Source organism: Larimichthys crocea, chromosome I (genome assembly GCF_000972845.2).
Source record: "Larimichthys crocea isolate SSNF chromosome I, L_crocea_2.0, whole genome shotgun sequence".
NCBI classification, from domain to species: Eukaryota; Metazoa; Chordata; class Actinopteri; family Sciaenidae; genus Larimichthys; species Larimichthys crocea.
Window position 1 is genome coordinate 7,246,985 of NC_040011.1, and position 18,691 is coordinate 7,265,675.

At 40.0% G+C, this 18,691-nt stretch overlaps 1 protein-coding gene across 1 annotated transcript in view; it reads left to right on the plus strand.

The window, feature by feature from the left end:
• The window catches only part of tmeff2a (transmembrane protein with EGF-like and two follistatin-like domains 2a), a 102,094-nt gene that overhangs the window by 68,689 nt on the left and 14,714 nt on the right, over window positions 1-18,691 (plus strand). Inside the window, exon 5 of the mRNA XM_010739604.3 lies at window positions 14,188-14,284. Within this exon, the coding sequence (XP_010737906.1) occupies window positions 14,188-14,284 (97 nt within the window). The remainder of the gene's footprint in view (window positions 1-14,187; window positions 14,285-18,691) is intronic.

The window sequence follows — 18,691 nt, forward strand, 5'->3', positions numbered from 1 at the left end:
TATATTTATCACTGTAAAACTCTGGCAACCATAGCTGGCAGTTTTCTTACTGTAAAAACATCAGGGTTTTTTTTTATAGTGTAGGAAATGATCTGTTCAGTATAGAGCAATAGGAGCAATACAGCAGCTATATGTCACTGTTTAAATGAACAAATGGCATGCAGGTTTTGTACTGTGCTTTGAAAAAACCCACCTTTTGGGTTTGCTAGCAGTGGTAATACAATACGTGTGTAAGGGCTGCAAACAGGAAATCAATTATAATAAAACATTTTGCAAAAATAAACTGGTAAATATAAAAAATAAACCTGCCCCCGATTCTTCAGCTTTAGTCCCTAATGTCTCAGTTCTTTGTTTGTTGCCGGGTGCAGCACTAGAAATAAGTGATTTACGGTTTGCTGGTGTATGAGGCTGTGCGGGCCTCAGGTGATTCACTGAATTTATGGCTGATGACAGCATAGATTTTCATAGTTTAGAGTTTACATTATATCAATCTGTTTTATGCCTGATTTAAAGTCAACACACCGTAGCTCATTTTGTCATATTAACTCTTGATGTTTGTTATGGCTGCTGAGCTGGTTTCCTCTGAAGGAGTGTTCATCTTTTTCTCTCTATCTGACTTTTGACAGACAGAGAGTAATTATACGCACATCACCGAGGTGCAAGGTTATCAGAGAACGGTATCAATGAAAAAAGAAACACCTGCACACTTACTCTGTGCCACAAAAGGCATCCGGTGTCAGTCCTTTGTGGACCTTTTTTCATTATCTGACTTTTGATATCAAATTTTAATTTTTTAATTAGCTGCATTTTCTAGTATATATCCTAAAATCATGTTGAAGTTTCTCATTTTCACATCTAGGAAAGTTTTCAAGTAAAATTGCAGCTCTTCTTACTAAAGTAACACTGCAGATGTCTTTGCCTGCACTTCTTGGAGAGTTATACTCAGCAAATACCTTGTATGATAAAGTGATTGAAGTGCTTCTAAATGGCTCTGAGCGATAAGTAGCAAAATGAAAATGGAGCTTTTGAAACAACTGTCAGATCCTGGAACATGTGAGCACAAACGCTTTTTTATAGTAGTTCCCTACAAGGCGGCTACTTCCTTTCTGGCTAATTGTTCCTGATATCTGCTTCAGTATTAAAGCAAAACTTTAACAGATACAAGCCCCAAGATACGATTTAATCTTGGACTGATGCCAGCATGAAGTCAAAGCAAAATTCTTTTGACTGACCTTTTTTTTTTAAGTCTGCCAGGGTCAGTAAAAGCTTTAAAATTTCCGCAATCACTTCCAAAGTGCCTGAAAACATTGCATTAAACAACAATCTTTTTCAGGGGCACTGGCAACCTTGGGCTGATACTTTCAGACAACATATTTATGTGTATGAGGCAAAACTGTATTCATTAATTGACCTACAAAGTGAGTGCTCTTCTTTATTTTGCTGATTGAACTTTTCATCGTAGATCACAGGCAATGCTGTGCAGTGTGTGTATGTACCGTCCGTAAATATGCCTCGAGCCTTTGTCTCCATGACCATACACGCTCACAAGGACACTCATGTATTTGTATGTCTTTACTATGAAGGATTTCACTTGAGCACGTATCGTTTCTCTCTTTTACTTTGTCATGTTGTTGTCTTTTCTTCCTCACTGGCAGATTTAGAGGGCTATTTTGCTGCTTTTAATCGGGTAATGCTTTTGAGAAACCACTGTAAAAAGAAAAAGAAAAAACACTGAAAACATCTGATACCTATTATCGTTTTCACAGAAAACAGTTCAAAGCCACTGGTTGAGAGTGATACAGTACTTGAGCATGAGGGGGAAAAATACTTTTATTATACTGTATACTGTTGTGATGATGAGCTACTCAACAGCTGAACAATGGCTACTTGTGGTGCAGTTGGAAAGCACTTGAAACATTGTCAGCAAACCCAAATTAGCTTTGAGAACTAGCTGTTACATGCAGCTCCACTAAACATGTTTAGCGGTAATAACTGCAGCAAATGGCACAGTATGCAATTACATCGCTGGTCAAATGTAGCATTAGTTTACAGAAACAGTCATTAGTCAGCTGCTGTCTGGTTTGTTTGCCATGGGGGCACCTGCAAGGAGATGACTCGCGCTCTGGTGTGTTGCCAGCTAAATAAGCAGCAAAATATGCTTGGATTTGGCATTCCAGTTGGGTCTGAATGTTTATTTTGGATTAACTTTCACTCACTAGTCAGCACCATAAAAACACAAAATAATCACTGTCACAGCCACATGGACTACAACACTAGTTTAAAATAAGAGAAACTCTAGTCCAGAGCAGTTTCTAGGTTCACTTGTACTCCATGCAGCCTTCCTTCCACAGTGTGAGCTCCATATTCTGATGTAAATTGGTATCCACTACTGTAATTGTAACATACTGTATAAATCCATGATATTTTAAAACAAGGTTATTTAAAACTGCTGCCATCTTGGCAGCCCTGCCTCAGCCGGCTCCCCGCGCATCCAAAAATGGGCAAAGACGTGGAGCGTGGGTGGAGCTGAAGCAGGCTGAATAAAGCCAGGTGGCTCACGGCACCCACCTGTCAATTAAAGCGACCACACTCTTAATTATGAATGCATTTAAGCCTTAATATAATTTGAACAGGTAAGTTGTGTAAAAATTCACCCTCAGTATAGTTGTCACAAATAGAGAAATTAGGTATAGAGACCAAAACAGTTTTTTTTTGTACCAGGCTGTAAATGTGTTTATTACTGCTGTGAAGTTCTGGAGCCAGCCTCAAGTGGCCGTTTGAGGAACTGCAGTTTTTTTCACTACACAGCCATGTAGGTTGCCTCTTAGTGTGAACAGATTAAGATACATCATGTTAATTAGTGAGCTTAAGCAGTGCTCTATTGGACGGAGCCAGGGGAGCTAGCTAATTGTCTTTCAGTCAATCATATGTGTGTACTGTATGGAGTTATACCATACAGTACACACACATATGACTGGGTAGCAATCATGGATGGGTACTCATAGCACGAAAGCAAATAAAATCTTATCCTAGTATTGCTTTAGGTCCACATATATGAGAGCTAAGTGGAGAAAAATGGTGGTGAAACAATCGGCACATGAAACACAGAGATCTAATTATCCATACTCAGAACACCTCTGTGGGTGTTTCTAGAATAACTTGAGCACTAACCTTTTTGTTCACAGTTTTTGGTGTATAGTTTTCTGGTAATTATTGAACATACTGTCACAGTATAATGAAGTGTGTCTCAGTACCTGTCCACTGACAACTCTACATTATAGATTAGGTCAAGATGGACTGTCAGTGGCCCATACAAGCTGCAAGGGACAGGATTTTTTTATTTTTTGCAGAAGGACCACTCGACAAATAAGACTGCATCACAATTTTCCACGTGAGTGAATAGTAAAAGGGAGAGGCAGAGAAAGAGAGGATGTTTGTTTCTCCCTGCCAACTCATTCCTGTATATTCTCCATGTTGTGCTGGGGCTTGCAGAGTAAATATGCCAAGGTTAGAGGGGCCTAGCTTCTAGTGCGAACTGAGAGGGAAATTAATTGAATTTCCAACGAGCATGCTGATGTGAGATATGGATAGGAAATTCAAAATCCTTGTGAGCTCTGTGTATGAGTACAAATAATGGACTAATGGAAGGAAGGAGAGATATACAAAAAGAAAAAACACTGGCCAAGTAATGGCGATCCGGTTGATGCCTCAGTGGTGCTATCTGTGCCACATTCATCTAAAATTAAATAGACTTGAAATTAACCAGAAACAAAGGCATGAATGATTTAGTGTGGTTGATTAAAAAAAAAATCCTTGTTCCAGCTTAATAGACAGCGAGTGCTGTGGGCCAGAGTTGTGGCTTTGTCATAATGCATTAGTAAAATCAAACTTAAAATAGATGGGTGTCCTCTTTAGGGAAGAATAGCCTGCATTGCTTTCTCCCTCATGTTATTTGAAGTCCAATGTGACTTGCTTTAGGCTAGTTCAGCGTATTTCCGGATTAAAACAAGAATCTTGTCTGGGACACAACACAGAAATCGACTGTTCAAAAAAAAGGACCATGACAAATATAAAGAAAAAAAAAAGGCACAAAAGCTGATTTTACACCCTGTTGTTGGTGAAGCGGTGCACTGTGAAATGATTTCCGCATAATACTGTTCCAGATGTTCAATACCTACTTCATAAATTATAGTTTTATGGTAGAAATCAACATTTATAGGGATTTTTATTTCTCCTGTAGAAGATACATGAAATTATTTTTGCTTTTAGAAATGACGGAATTACAAAAAAACAGGCAGTGAAAACAAAAAAAAAGTGGTTTTATGGGGAGTAATGTATTCTATCTGTTTCTTGGTAACAAGTGGTGGGAGAACCTCCTGTAGATTGAGGTTGCCAAACAACAAGTGAAGATACGTTAAGTGAGTTTTAATGAATTTTTCTGCCTGTTTCCAGCCCTTAAGCTAAGCTAATTACCTCCTGGTTACTAGCTTTATACAGTAGTAAGTGAACAAACATGAGAGTGGTATCAATCTTCTTATCTAACTCTCAGCAAGAGAGAGAAAAAACATATTGTACATACTAACATTTCAATACAGTTAATCTAATTTAATTTGCTAAAATGTCAAAGTTTTTCCACCTGTACTGGTACCAGTGTAAGGTATCTTTAAACATCAATATACAATAATATTTTTAAATCCCTTACATGTTTATGGTCAAGAACTACACACAGACCACACTCTCTCTCACTCCTCAATAATAAAGAAACTCTGAGGTGTAGACAGGCCACTTCTCCGAAAGTTTGTTGAGCAACGAGAATGCACTTTTCCAGAGCTCTGGTTGACTGCAGATAGGTTACAGGATTGGAAGTCAGTCAGTGAGCAATTCAGGGGAGAGGAGAACAGAATGCAGGGTCTAATCCTCTCAAAGCTGGAGAAGATGAAGTTTTAAAGCCATAATTCTCCTTTTAATCCATTCAGAAAGGCTCTGACCCAGTTGGGGACCTTGTTCATGGATTCGTTAACAGCTGCACCACTAGTAGTTACACCTGGCTGCAGCTGCACCAAGATGCTGTGGGCATTGAGGTGGTTGTGTATGTGTTTTGCTTAAGGTTTGAATTTGAATTATTTTATTGACTTGTTCATGTCAGACCTGGACTCAAACAGGACTCAGACACAGATGAATAATAGTTCCGGCAGACTTTAACTCTTCAACCTCTCAGACAGAGTGATAACCAAACAGGGTATGAAAGTTATCTATGAATACTAAGAAAAAGGAAAAAACTAAATGGAAGATAAGACTACTAAAAAAAAAAAAAACTTGCTCTACTAGGAGGAAAACAAAAGGCTATGACCTGAAAACTCAAAGCGCTCCCAAGGGAGGAAAAAGCTACTCTCTGGTATTGAATGACAAAAAATAACACGCACTTCTAAAAACCGGAGGCTCAGCTAGACTCTATGAATTTAACCTAGAACAAAAAAAAAAAAAAACACTCTAACAAGGGCTATGAAAATTAACTGAACTACAACGCTACACTATGAAGAGTACAAACAAAACAAAAAACAAAACAAAAAAATCACTCCCAAATGAGGCAAAGAATACAGGCTTACTCAGGCAAGGACAAAACGTGGACTATGGCTGAGGTGCACGGCAAGAACGAGACAAAACATTCATGACACAGCTGAACCTTCCCTGGTAGCCGTCCATCCCCAAAGAGTAATGCAAGTATACATTGTCCATTCATAACTAATGGTTATGCAGGTGTTTCTTGTTAAAGCACAAATAAAAGAGACTGCAGGGACTGCTTACCTACCTGAACAGCTGACATCTTTGAAATAAAGTGACTACTTTTTCTAAAGGCTAAACTTGTCCAAAGTTATGTAGGCTACTGTGTGCAAAATGTATTAGCTACTGTTTTTTAGGTGTTCCTTTAGCCACGGTCTGTAGAATTAGTTTTTGTTTCAAAAAGTCCATTACTTTACTGTGAAAAAGTTGAGAGAGGAACAACAAATAAGGACTGAGGGCTACCTAAATAGCGACTCGCCTCATACATGCAAGAATTCGCACATTTTCATCCTTCATCAGGTCATCAGAGTGATGTGGCAGTACAAATTATTAATAGCTGCTTCCAGCTGCTCAGAAAGCAAATAAATCTTCTTGTCAAAGGATGCGATCCACGGAGGTTATTTGACAAAAAAAAAAAAAAAAAAAAAGGTCAAGGGTGGTAAATATGTAAACAAGAATTAGAAACTCAATCTGAAAAGCTTAATTGTCCGTGGCAGGGTGATGGATATTTATCTTTGCCGTGACTCTTTGCCATTGCGCCACAAAAAAAAAACGCTGTGACATACGCTGTGACAGGAAAGCTGCAAGGTCGCATGTGAATCGTCTCTTCAGGATGCACCAGCATGCCTCAATTACAAATGATTGCTGTCATTTCTGATTGGGTCTTTCTAAAACATGAGAGTAAGTCAGTAATAAATCCACCCTGGTAAGGACATTATCTGAGTTATGTGTGGTCAACAGCATCCCCCTTTCTCTGCTGCTTGTATGATATCACTGTACAGTTAAATATCTATATATATATTATGTTATATGTTGCAATCAATCTTTCCTGAATGAGAGCTCAACACCACCCAGCTCTTGAATTGGCTGGACATTGAAAAGCCTTGTGATTTTGCCTGTCAAGGTTCAAATAGACTGAACTCTGCACGGGATAAATGAGGTTTTGCCAGTTCAATCATTTAAATAAACGGAAAGGTCTGACCACAAGTCAAGTTAACGACCCCAGCAGTCAAAATTTGATGTCTTTTTGTGAGTGAGATGTAAGAAAAGCCACACTGTGTGTGTCTGTGTCCTCATTTCTGACCTTTAAAATATTGCTTATGTTGACCACAAGAATACTACTACATGGAGAGTGCTTTGTGTTTTCCCTGGCAATGGCCACCAAGCATTTTGATAGTATCATCCTTTATATCACATTGTCATTATTGCCCCATGCCTGATTCATTTTGTCATTTGCGTCACTGGAACAACCGCCCTTGGCTCACTTTTTGAAGAGCTTGGCTTCTGCTCATCGGCCTTATGGCTGACAAATGACTTTGTGAAAAGCGATACGGTCTCCTGCAGGAAAAAAAAAAAAGAATAGAAATTGAATCCAGGCCTCTGTCGGCAGTCTCATCTGTCATCTTTTCAATATTGATGTCCATTATGTTTATGGATTATTTGGCTGTCTTCTGTTCTCTGGCCCAGCTCGCCCTGTCAGATCAGCCACTTGGGGCAGTGGCCCGTTGATAATGCCATTTTGATTGATGGATTTCATAGTTTAATTGTCAGCACAGTCTTCTCTTAATGGAGCGCCCCACACAACTGAAAGACTACATCTCAGATGAGTTCAAACTGCATGTACCGCTTGCAGTGTGATGCAGATACAGCGTGACTGTGCCATAGATTCAGTATCATCCCGGCCCATTATCAGCTATTTGGCTCATGTTTATTGCTTCCTGTATCACCTTTCATGGATCGCATGTCCGTTTGCGGGAAGAAAACAGCCCTCTGTAAGATTTATCACACCTGCCAATAGGCGTAATTGTGTTTCGCTGGCATAGTGCAGTTATTGTGTGGCCTGTATACAAGTCTTATGGGACACTCAATAGATTTGAGTGCGTGTATAAGGAGTAATTTATACAATACATTTATGCAAACTTATGATGTTTAGTTTTTGTTTAAGCCGCTTTAAAGAGCGGTCATTCAACTTACCAGTGATTTTGAGTTTTGTTTTGTGTTATGCTGAGAGGCTTTTAATAATGGTAATCTGCATGTTGTTAAAGGAGCAATGTGTAATTCCTGGTTACATGCTCCAAAACAACAGAGGGCAGAATTTCACCTCCTTCCATCCTTTATGTGACGACACGGTTCACAGACACGTAATGTACCTTGCAATGTCCTCCAAAATATATCGCAAACTTTGCAAACTTCTTGCCTCATCTCATAACAATAATGCCAAGCGGTTAGAAAATGGCCGTGGGATAATAGTTCATTCATTTATTGCATAGTGAATTGCAATAAATGAATCAAAATGATCCCAGAAAACTATATCATGACAGTGATTTTTATGACAAGCAAACAACTTTTAAAATGCTCGTTTTCCGAATGGAGAGCTGTGCTAACTTAATGTATAGTATAATAAAGCTGGAATTAAGAGACACATATTTTAAGCAGCCTTTCTTTTATTCAGAGATCCCACGCTGGACCCCGGCCTGTCGGCTAGCAGTAGCTCTGCCCCACCACTCCACCTGGTTCTCCACTTCTTCATCCACGTGTTGGACTGAGATCAAACTGAGCACTCATTTCAGTATACATGCATGTGTTTGACATAACGTCATAGCTGTTACCTCTTCACATTCTGCTGATAATGTAACTTCACTGCTTGAATATGTTTAAGGTTTCTGAACTAGAATTCTGGCCACATCTTACACATTATGTAACTGTTTTTGTCAATTTAATTCTCATTAACCAGTTCTCCATGTGGAATATCAATATAAGTTTGCATCTAAAATGCTATGATGGTAAAACAAATGGCCGTCACACTTACCCCATTTGAACCAAACAAATCGGTAAAATGCACCAGGGAGTTTGAATAAATGGCTTTAAACATGTTTAACCCAGTCTGAGCCAACCTAAACCTTTTTAAACAGGGCTTCAGTAACAATAGTGAGCCATGTGGGCTTTACACTGAATCAGTGACCACACACACACACACACACACAAAACGATGTCTCTTTCTCATTCCCCTTGTCTCCGTCTCTCCCCAGTGTGTTTGCAACCAAGGTCGTAGTGGTCTTGCTCTGTTTTCCAGGGGTGTGTGGGCTTCATTCATCATTCCTATGATAGCTGCATGCTAGAGTGCCCCAAATCTCCTGTCTGTGTTTGGGTGTGTTTTTGTTGTGCGCGCGTGTGTCTCGTTCTCTCTGTATACTCGTTCAAATGGATGATCCCTCATCCTGTCTCTCTACCTAAAACATTTTGTTTCACTGATGTATCTACATGCAGAGACGCACCAGCCCACCACCTGCGTCCTACATGCAGTCTACATGAAGAAAAAATATGTTGTAATATCCAGCACATGATGAGATAAGTTGACATGCGTGATCTCTGACTGATACTTTTCATAAACTTGTCTCAAGGTGTGTTTAGCCTGAATGCAATAAAGTGTTCATAGCAGGCCACATGAATAGAATTTCATTGTAAATATTTTAAACAACAATTTGCTGCTCATCCCGAAGATTTATGACTCAAACAAAGAAAAGAAGAAAGAAAGAATTGTTGAGTTCCTGGAAAAGTTTGGGAACAGTGAGCCAGCTAACATCTGTGCAGTCTGCACTGTGGCGGTCTGCGGTGAATAAACCAGCGTCAAAAACAAAATTCCAATGGTCGAATTTTGTGTGGATAATCAAAGTGAAAATTCGCTTCATATTCAGATTCGTTTGTAACATTTCCTTTTGTCATAACATAAAGTCACAGTGTAGTTACTGACAAAAAAACTAAAGACTGACAGCTGTTCCAGATGTACCTCACGTCACACCATAAAATAAACAAGTGAACTCCATATATCTATTATTTACTATGTGCAAATGTTATTACATCCATTTCTTCGCCTTTAAAAACAGTCCCTAGTTCTACTTTACATCTTACACTAGCCCAACCAGTCAACCATTTCTTTTTCTCACCGGAGCGACTCGGCCAGCTGCTGCACTTAAATGAGCTCCAAGCTCGTCACACTGGTTTCCTCCCTCACAGCAACTCCTTTCCTATTTTCTTTGAGAAAAATGAAAGGCTTGGTGAGCGCACAGCTAGTGTCACCAGTGGAGTCTGAAGTTTGAATGCAGAAGTCATGGTGTCGAGTTCTGCTGTGTTTTTTTTATATGTCATAGTGTTTACAGCATGGCTAAGCTCCAGACACCAATAAGGGGATTAAAGGTGTTTAGCACCTGAGTGAAAGTCCACAGAACACTTTGTTAATGATCCACCATCTTTTGCCCCCCTGTCGTTTTCATCCTGCTTATCTCCCTCTTAGCTCATCGTTTCACTCTGATCTCTTCTTCTCTTCCTTGTAACCTGATCTCAAAGTGTTCTTCTTCTCTCATCTTCCTGTTTTTCATAAGTCACACTAGAGCCAATGTAGATTTTAATGTAGTGAGTCTGTAAGACCTAGAAGAAATCTGTGTTTTTCGACAAAATAGTGTTAAACTTGTGTTTGACGTCATATGGATATAATTATAATTTAATTCATTCTAATATTACAGAACATTTGGACATTCTGTCCATAGTTTCCCAGTGATTCACTCAGAACCGCTCAGTGTTTTTTACATATATATAAATAGAAATAGAAATACATTATTTCTTTCTCCTCTTCCTCTTGGGACAGGATGTTTTCTCCAGTTATATTTGAATGAAAGTCAAAATATCTAAATCTTGCCATGTTAAACACACTTACCTATAGAACGCCACATGAACCACTCTTTACATCGGCATAAATTGGATCCACAGCATGCTTTGCAAAGAATATACGTCACTTTTAAAGCGGGTTAACTGCCTTCTTTCAAAACTGTGACAAAGAGCTTCCAGGGTTGCAAGGATTTTACATTAGTGTTCACTCCACATAACACAGCAGGGCTACTTCATCACTACAGAAAACTTCAGAGAGAACAATGAGGGCAAAACAGCATCCCTGATGTGTTTTAAATGAATATTATCTGGTCTAGCTCAGCTAAAAATACAAAAACAACATCAGCACGTTATATCGTGTTGTTACCGATCTGGTTGTAACCGATTCAGACACCTGTGTCTCTGCTCCACTTCGCATGTCCCCGCCTTGGAGAAACACACAGAGAGCCAAAAAAAGAGAGTAAAGAATGAAAGTAGTGCACATCGACTATGTAAATAACATCAGTGAAAAATAGGGTGAGTCCCCAGTTTAATTCATCAGAGAATATAGAAAAGGAAAGATTATCGTGTCTAATAAGGCGAACCGCTCGAAACTAAAGGAACAAAGCAAAGACAGCTTTTAGGTAGAGATGAAGGTGAGGCTAGGATAGTCGTCACATAAGGGACCAGTTGACTGGTCTGGTCCAGGCGTGGATCGATACTAGGTGATGTAGGAGCTGGTGGGGGGGTGATTGCAGGGGCAGTAGAAGGGCTAATCATTTCAGTCATTACTCAGCCGTGTCTCCTGATTCGAGGGATTAGCAGGCACAGAAACAGGGGAGATGTTGTGTTAGTGCTACAGGAGACTCTATCAGGGATTTGAGGAGTGGAAAACATTGCCTGTCCCCTGTCGCCTTTGGTAATTGTGCCTGCAGCACCATGTATTGGATCTGGGGAAGGGTGTGTGTGTGTGTGTGTGTGTGTGTGTGTAAATACAAGATGTGTTAGCTGTAGAAAAGGACAGAAGGAAGAAGGAAAGGAGACAGTGTTGACATCTGTGGCGTGCCTGTACAGTACGTGTACACTTGTAAGAAATACCATGATAAATCTCCCAAGAAGGGGGAGTCATGGGAGAGCTTACATGCTTGTCTGCCCACAAGCCTTTATGTGGAGCTGATCATTTGACAGAGTACAGAGTACAGAGAGCAGCTAGTTTCAGTGCGTACAACACCACATACACAACGGGTGGAAATAGGGGAAATTACATTTACGTCAATGGTCAAATAGTCACAACTGGCTAATTCAATCAGCTTCAGTCCCAGCGACAACAGTACCTTAAACTCTGAGACGAAAAACAAGCTCATATAATTGAACTGTCATGCACAGTTGAACACTCGAGAGCAACACTGACAACGCACCTTGGACGTATATGAATTAAGTAACGTTTTAAACATATTTTACACATTAAGATCAGTTTACTAGTCATATTTCAGTCTGTGATTTGTGTCATATCTTCTGTGGTTGGAAAGGAAAATAAACCCTTACAAACTGAGGTCATATAGTTTGGTGTATGATCCAGACTTTTTGGAGTTTGAATCTTAGTAGGGACTAAAGGTAATCTGATATCATAGAAAGTTGTAATAAACTCACTATTAAGTAACAGCACATGCAATGTGAACTATGTGATAAATAAATTTACTTTACAAAGATTCTGGGGTGTAAATAAAATTTTGATGCATAATAATAAGAGATATCTTTGAGATATTTTCAAATATTATAGAAAGGTTAAAGGTTAGAAAGGTTAGAAAGGTTCAAATATTATAGAAAGGTTATGCAAACCTTTTAGTCTGTAATATGTGTCCTAAAACAATGGATCCTACATTCACCATAATGCAGTTTGATAGCAATGACGACATCATCTGGGTTATTTTGGCTAGTAATTGGTTAGTGCGTTGGAAAGCCCCCTTCAGAGCTAGAGATGTTATACAACTGTTTTCACAGGCGGATCCTCGTGACTAGATAACTGAACTTCATGAGTAAAATTGGTGGAATGTCCCTTAAATGAAATGAGCTACAAAGACAGCATAGTGGAAACATTTCTTTATATTTATGTGTGACGTGTGAGTGTTTTTCCCCATCAGATCTCTATCAGAAGCTGCAGGAAAATGGTTAAAACGTGTTTGTCTGGTGGTCATGAACTGAAAACAGCTTAGAAGTTTTGCTGACCTGTGATGAGGTTCAGTAACAAAGGCAGCCGACACAGGTTTTCTGAAACACTTTAGAAACAACTGAATCTCCAGTGGAACTTTAAATAGATGAGAGAACGTTTGCAGAAATTAATTTTACAGTGAACGCTAAGACGATTTAGAGTTGAAGTTCCACTTGTGGGCTACGTGCCAAGGCAGCTTCACGCCGTGTAGCCCTGTCAGTCTAGTGACCTGATGGTAAAGCCGAACGAAAGCTGTGAATACAGGATGTACATCTCACCACCTGACTGCAAATGTTCCGCCTTGAGAGGACACACTGCCTCAACGCCATGGCTGCTTTCCAACACCTGCAGCTTCAGACTCAGCTTCAAAAGGAGAAAACATTGAAAGCAAAGGCCGGACGTTTGAAAGAGGCTTAACATCCTCGGCAAAAGCAACTTTTCACTCTTGTAGGCCGCATTGTGTTTTTTGGACACAGGCAAAAAGGGGTGAATGAAGCCGTTGAGATAATCTGACCCAACAGCCACGAAATCCAAGCCGAGAGTAATGGAGAAGGCAAGTGAAATACTAACTAGATTCAACAGTGAAAGACAGCGGAGGAAAGTTAACTGACTTTGACCTTAAAATAAGAGTAAAAATCCAACTTAAGCTTGGCAGCGGAAAATCAGGTTAAAACCTCTCTACCCAATTCATCCAGCGTGTCGCCGGGGATCACAAGAAATAACAAAAGTTTCAGAGGGGAAAATGAAAGAGGTGACACAAGGGAGCAATGCATGGTGGCAGCAGTGTGGGTGTCTGTGCATGTGCGTATGTGTGTTGGGGAGATTAAAGATATGACATGGGGAAATGATGCCAACTTCCACCTCTTCGTCTTCTTTTCTAAAGTTGTCCTCACGGGCCCTAGTATGTTTAAAAATAGAGCTTTTCTAATGGAGGAGAGGGCCGAGGGGAAAGCAAAGAAGAGTGAAAGCGTGCAGAGACTGAAGGAGTCCTCTGTGGTAGGAGAATGCAATTTGAGATTGGCCAGATTGCTTTTTTTTTCTGCTTCTTCTTCTTCTTTTTTTTTTCATCCCTCTCCCCCTCGGCCGCTCATGAAGTGTGATATGCACTGGCAGGGTCCCTAAGCCGCCATAAGCCTGACGCCAGTACACACACCGCCGCCAAGGAGTCGTCGCACTCGGAAAAATCAGCGCGATGAAATAAAAGAGGGACTCCAAAGAGATCAGCAGGGATATCAGGAGTGATATATGAGAGTCAGGCGAAGACTAGAAGGAGGGTGTTGAAAGGGAGAAGGAGTGAAAGGATGAAGAAGATAGCTTTGGTGGGATTACGGTCAGATATGGCAGAATGTAAATGCACTTGACTTGTCCAAGGCTGGTTTCTCACGGTCACATTGCATTGTGAAAGGTGCATTGATACATTTGTTAAATGTCTTTGTAACACGTTTGGATTCCCTCTGAATGAAACAGCTGGGTTTAAGACAGAAAGGAAGCTACGAATCTGTCACAGATGAAACGGGCGTTTAATGTTTTCTCCTGTGTCTTTCTATCGCTTTCAGGAGGAGAGGGCTCAGCCGAGGCCGGGCAGAAAGAAACATCCACCTGTGATATTTGCCAGTTTGGGGCTGAGTGCGATGTGGATGCAGAGGATGTTTGGTGAGTTTTCAAACAAACACACCTTCAAAATGTTTGAAACTGTTATTTTTTAGTCAAAGCCTTCTGACACCGTCGGACCTACACGGCTAGAATCAAGTTAGCTGGACACCTTTTTCTATCTGCCTATGTTTGTTATTTTAAACATTTAGTACAGAAACACAGTAAACACAGAATAAGGATTAGTACTCTTCTTTATACTGCACACCCCCGCTGCTGAGCACCCACCGAGGTTTAGTGCATGGTTGACCATTTCATTTAACCTCAATTACTAGAGCAGGGCACAGAGAGAAAGGAGATTTTCGCTTATTCTGGAAATCCAATTACTATCCTTACAGGACTTGGCAATGTCAGGCCAAAAATGACTTTGACTCACACAAGGAAAACTAGTTCAGCGAAGAAATAACGGTTGTCGTAAATGTAACCATTTATTGCAGATGAGACGGATGATGGTAATGCGTTATCTGCTGCCCTACATGCATTAGCAACGAGGTAGCACTAAAAACATCCTCAGGGGTACGTAATAAACATGCGGGTGCAGAGCCCAGTTTCAACTGGTGAACCTTATCCAGCACCAGGCAGTGGCAACAGTGTCTTTGCTTTCTACAGCATGAATGAATCAACATTGCTGATTTGATGTGGAACAAGGATCAGCCGGTATCAGCAAAAGAAAGGCAGCGCTTTATAAGAAATCCCAGACGCACCGCTAGAAATTAGAGGTGCCCTGAGAGTATGACTCTCTCAAACTGCTTGATGTAATGGAAAGATAATGTACCCTAGAGTGCAATAACCATAATGCTAAGGAACAGTTTCATGGTGCATTCTGAGCCTTGTTGCAAATACCAAACAGCTGGAGTCCACTCCTCCCGATGCCACCCACTTTCAGAAATGCACCTTAATATTCTACTAAAACACAGAAATGGATTTATTGGCAATTTCTCAATCCCCAAAGGTAGAATTCATGAGGCCACGACAGCTCAAAGTACTGTCGATGATGTGTGCACACAGAAACTGAAAACATAATAGAAAATGGAGCCTCGAGCACATGCAGCATAACTGGAATAATTACACAATATATACCATTGGATGTTTGCCTCAATAATAAGAAGAAAATGGACAAGATGGTGGAGGCAGTCCAAGTTAATAATGTATCTTGTTGAAAAAGCAGTTGACACAAACAGACACATGAATATTTCAGCGTACCTTCTTGTAAAAACAGTGCTGTTTAATCTTTCAAAAGCCCCAATGTGTCTTGATAGGAATGTTTTTGGTGAATAATCAGACGTGTAATTGCAACCCAACAGCAGGTAATTTTCATCAATCAGCAGCCAACCACTGGCTTAGCGTTGGATCAGTCTGATTAAATGACAGGTTATTCCAATCAGGCAGCAGCTGATTTTAATCAAGCAAACTGTCAGTTAATCAAACAATGAGTCGAGAGAGATGACTATAATCAAAGACCAGGTGACGGTAAAGTGATGTGTTGATACTGAAGCATTGCTCTTATTTTCATATAAACAATACAGAGGGATAAATAAATGCTGTTTGTGTGTACTATGAGTTATGTGGAGACTCAGAGTAGCCTGATAATCAGACTGAAGGGCCATTGTGTTTTCACCACATTATTCAGTCTGGACATTTTTATTCATGTTGGCTGTGTTTTGTTTAGGAGCATTTTTTATTTTATTTTGCCCAATCAGTAGTGAGCGATGTGTTATTCATCATTGTGGGAAATCATCTTATTCACTCTCTCAGAGTTAGATGAGAAGATCAATACCAAATATGAAGCTTCAGCCAGGTGAAGCTTAGCTTGGAAACTCACATTTATACACAGCTGTTGTGAGAATCACAGAAAAGAGCTTTAGATGTGTTTCTAGTTGGGTTTTGTTCATTTTTGAGGGAGGCAGATTAGCTCTTTGCTGCTGCTTCTAACTTGGCTGCTGGCTGCAGCTTCGTATGGACAGAGAGTGGTATCGATCTTCACATCTAACTCTTGGCAAGAAAGTGAATAGCTGTGTTTCTATATGATCACAGATTAGGCTAACATGGAGTCAGAAATTTCATGTGGTAACTTGGTCAGCAGCCTTAAATACACGTTAGATCCTGACCAATCATAGCTTGCTGTCTTTCATGTCCTTCTTTTCATGACAAGTAAATAGGTAAACTTTATCGATAAAGCACCTTTCAAAACCAAAGTTACAAGTTACTATACAATGCAAGCATTAAAAAGATCAACAGGAAATAACGAGTGACACTAACAAAGTTTAAAAAACACACACAAAAAAGAACAGAAATGAAGAACATTAAAAACAAAAAAAAATTGTAAAAAAACTAAAACCACAAGCATTAAAATGACATGACAGGACAAAGTGCTTACAAAACAGGTGTTGTGTACAAAGTGCAAACGCTCGGACACCTTTGGGTTTAAGATTTCAGGGCCACCAGAAGGCCTCTGTTTGTTGGTAAACCTCAGCTGTCTCACAGAGGTCAAGTGGCGTAATAATTATAAAATACAAAGTAGGGCCAGTCCGTACAGTGGTTTACAGGTACTTGAAGGGATTTTAAAATTAATTCCACATTTAAAGATTAACCAGCACCTCAGTGTGGTAAACGGTGAATTGCAAAAATCATGTTTCTGGCTTTGGCACAGGAAGATGACCTGACTGAAGAGGGTGATTGGCTGATTGAGCCATAACATTAACCCATTTGACGTCTGGAACCAGGCCCGACTGAAATGACTTTAAAAGCCACTTTGTAATCAAATCATTAGGTTTGAAAATGTAAACAAATGTCAAGATACTAACTGCTGGTGGCCTAAGTCGCTTTGGTGAAGAACAATCCGTCATTGTGCTCTTCAGTCGAATTGTGACATTTTGATTTTATTTTTCTTTCCTAAATATTATGTTTATACAATTTGACAGCATAGACGATTGTGTGCCCGTCGTAATGAAGGGTTATTTTCATCATGTGCTTAGAAATAATGCTTAGTCTGAGCAGGAGAAAACTGCTTTTTCATTCATTTGTCATTTTTGACCATCTGGATTCAAATATGGAAAAGAAAAATGTGCTCAGTGGTTTGGTTGAAATTCTCTATGTTGGTTCCCATTTTGGCCGATGTGACCTTGCTGTGGCAAACAGAATTGCTATCCTTACGCCAACCCTCTTTGGCTCTCTGTACTCTGGAGGCAGGCAAAAAAGAGACCAATTTACCCCTCAAGGATCAATAGGGTGTCACGAAAACCCATTTAGATCCATTTGCGGTGTAAAACTGTAATTACCCACAAAAACCCATGCTTTCAAACCCATCAATAGCACCCATCGGCGTTGATAGAATTAAGGTAGAGGAGAAGCAGAGAGCGGGCTAGTCATATAGAGGAGCTGCAGGGAACTCTGAGCTTAGACCTCCTGAGAAAGGACCGAGGGGCTTTACAAAGCCTGAACTTGTGTCCTCATTGAAGCACCATTCTATGGAGAGCAAAAAGGAATTGAAAAGTCACACGCCAACTGGCAAGAGACAGGAGACGCTCTTCATCTTCCTTCGACTGGGTCCATACACACAAAAACACAATACAACATCCCCTGGACGCCCTCCTCACATTACTGACATAAGATACGATAAGATAAGATAGATCTTTATTGATCCCAAGAGGGGAAATTCAGGTGTTGTAACAGCACAGGGACAGAAATAAGTGCAACTAAATAGGGGAAGTTAATAATAATAATAAGATCAGAATACGAATAATTATTATGTCTCTCTGTAATCGTTTTGTGTCTCTTCATAGTTGTTGTGTTTCTCTTTGCAGACATTCTGTGCCTCTTTGAAGTCATTTTGTGTCCCTCTCGTGATTCGGTGTCTATTTGTGGTTGTTTTCTGTTTGTTTGAAGTCATTTTGTGATTGTTTTGTGAATTTCCATCAAGAAAAGTTAAGTCACAAACAAAAGCTCTGGCCTGTGGGCACCCTGATCCTTTGGACCTGGAGGCCTGTTCAGTTATCCATCCATGATTACTGAACTCACAATGTGAAGCGCCACAAAGGACTGCAATATTATTTCCCTGTGTGTGTGTGTGTGTGTGTGTGTGTGTGTGTGTGTGTGTGTGTGTGTGTGTGTGTATAATCTTGGGGCCAGCTCTTCCTCTAATCATTTGTATATTCTGTATGTAAATACATATCCTCTCTCTTTCCTCTTCTCTTTCAGTTTCAACATTGCATGTTTGTTTTCTGTCACAAGCTCGTTCTCTCTCTCTCTCTCTCTCTCTCTCTCTCTCTCTCTCTCTCTCAGTCTGTTTGCCTCTCAGTAATTTCTTTTTTCATAGGATTACAGTGAAATTTGAGGCTAAGGATTATGAAAATCAATGCTATGTTCAGTTGCAACAAGGTTTGCTGCTAAAGATTTGTACACAACATGAAG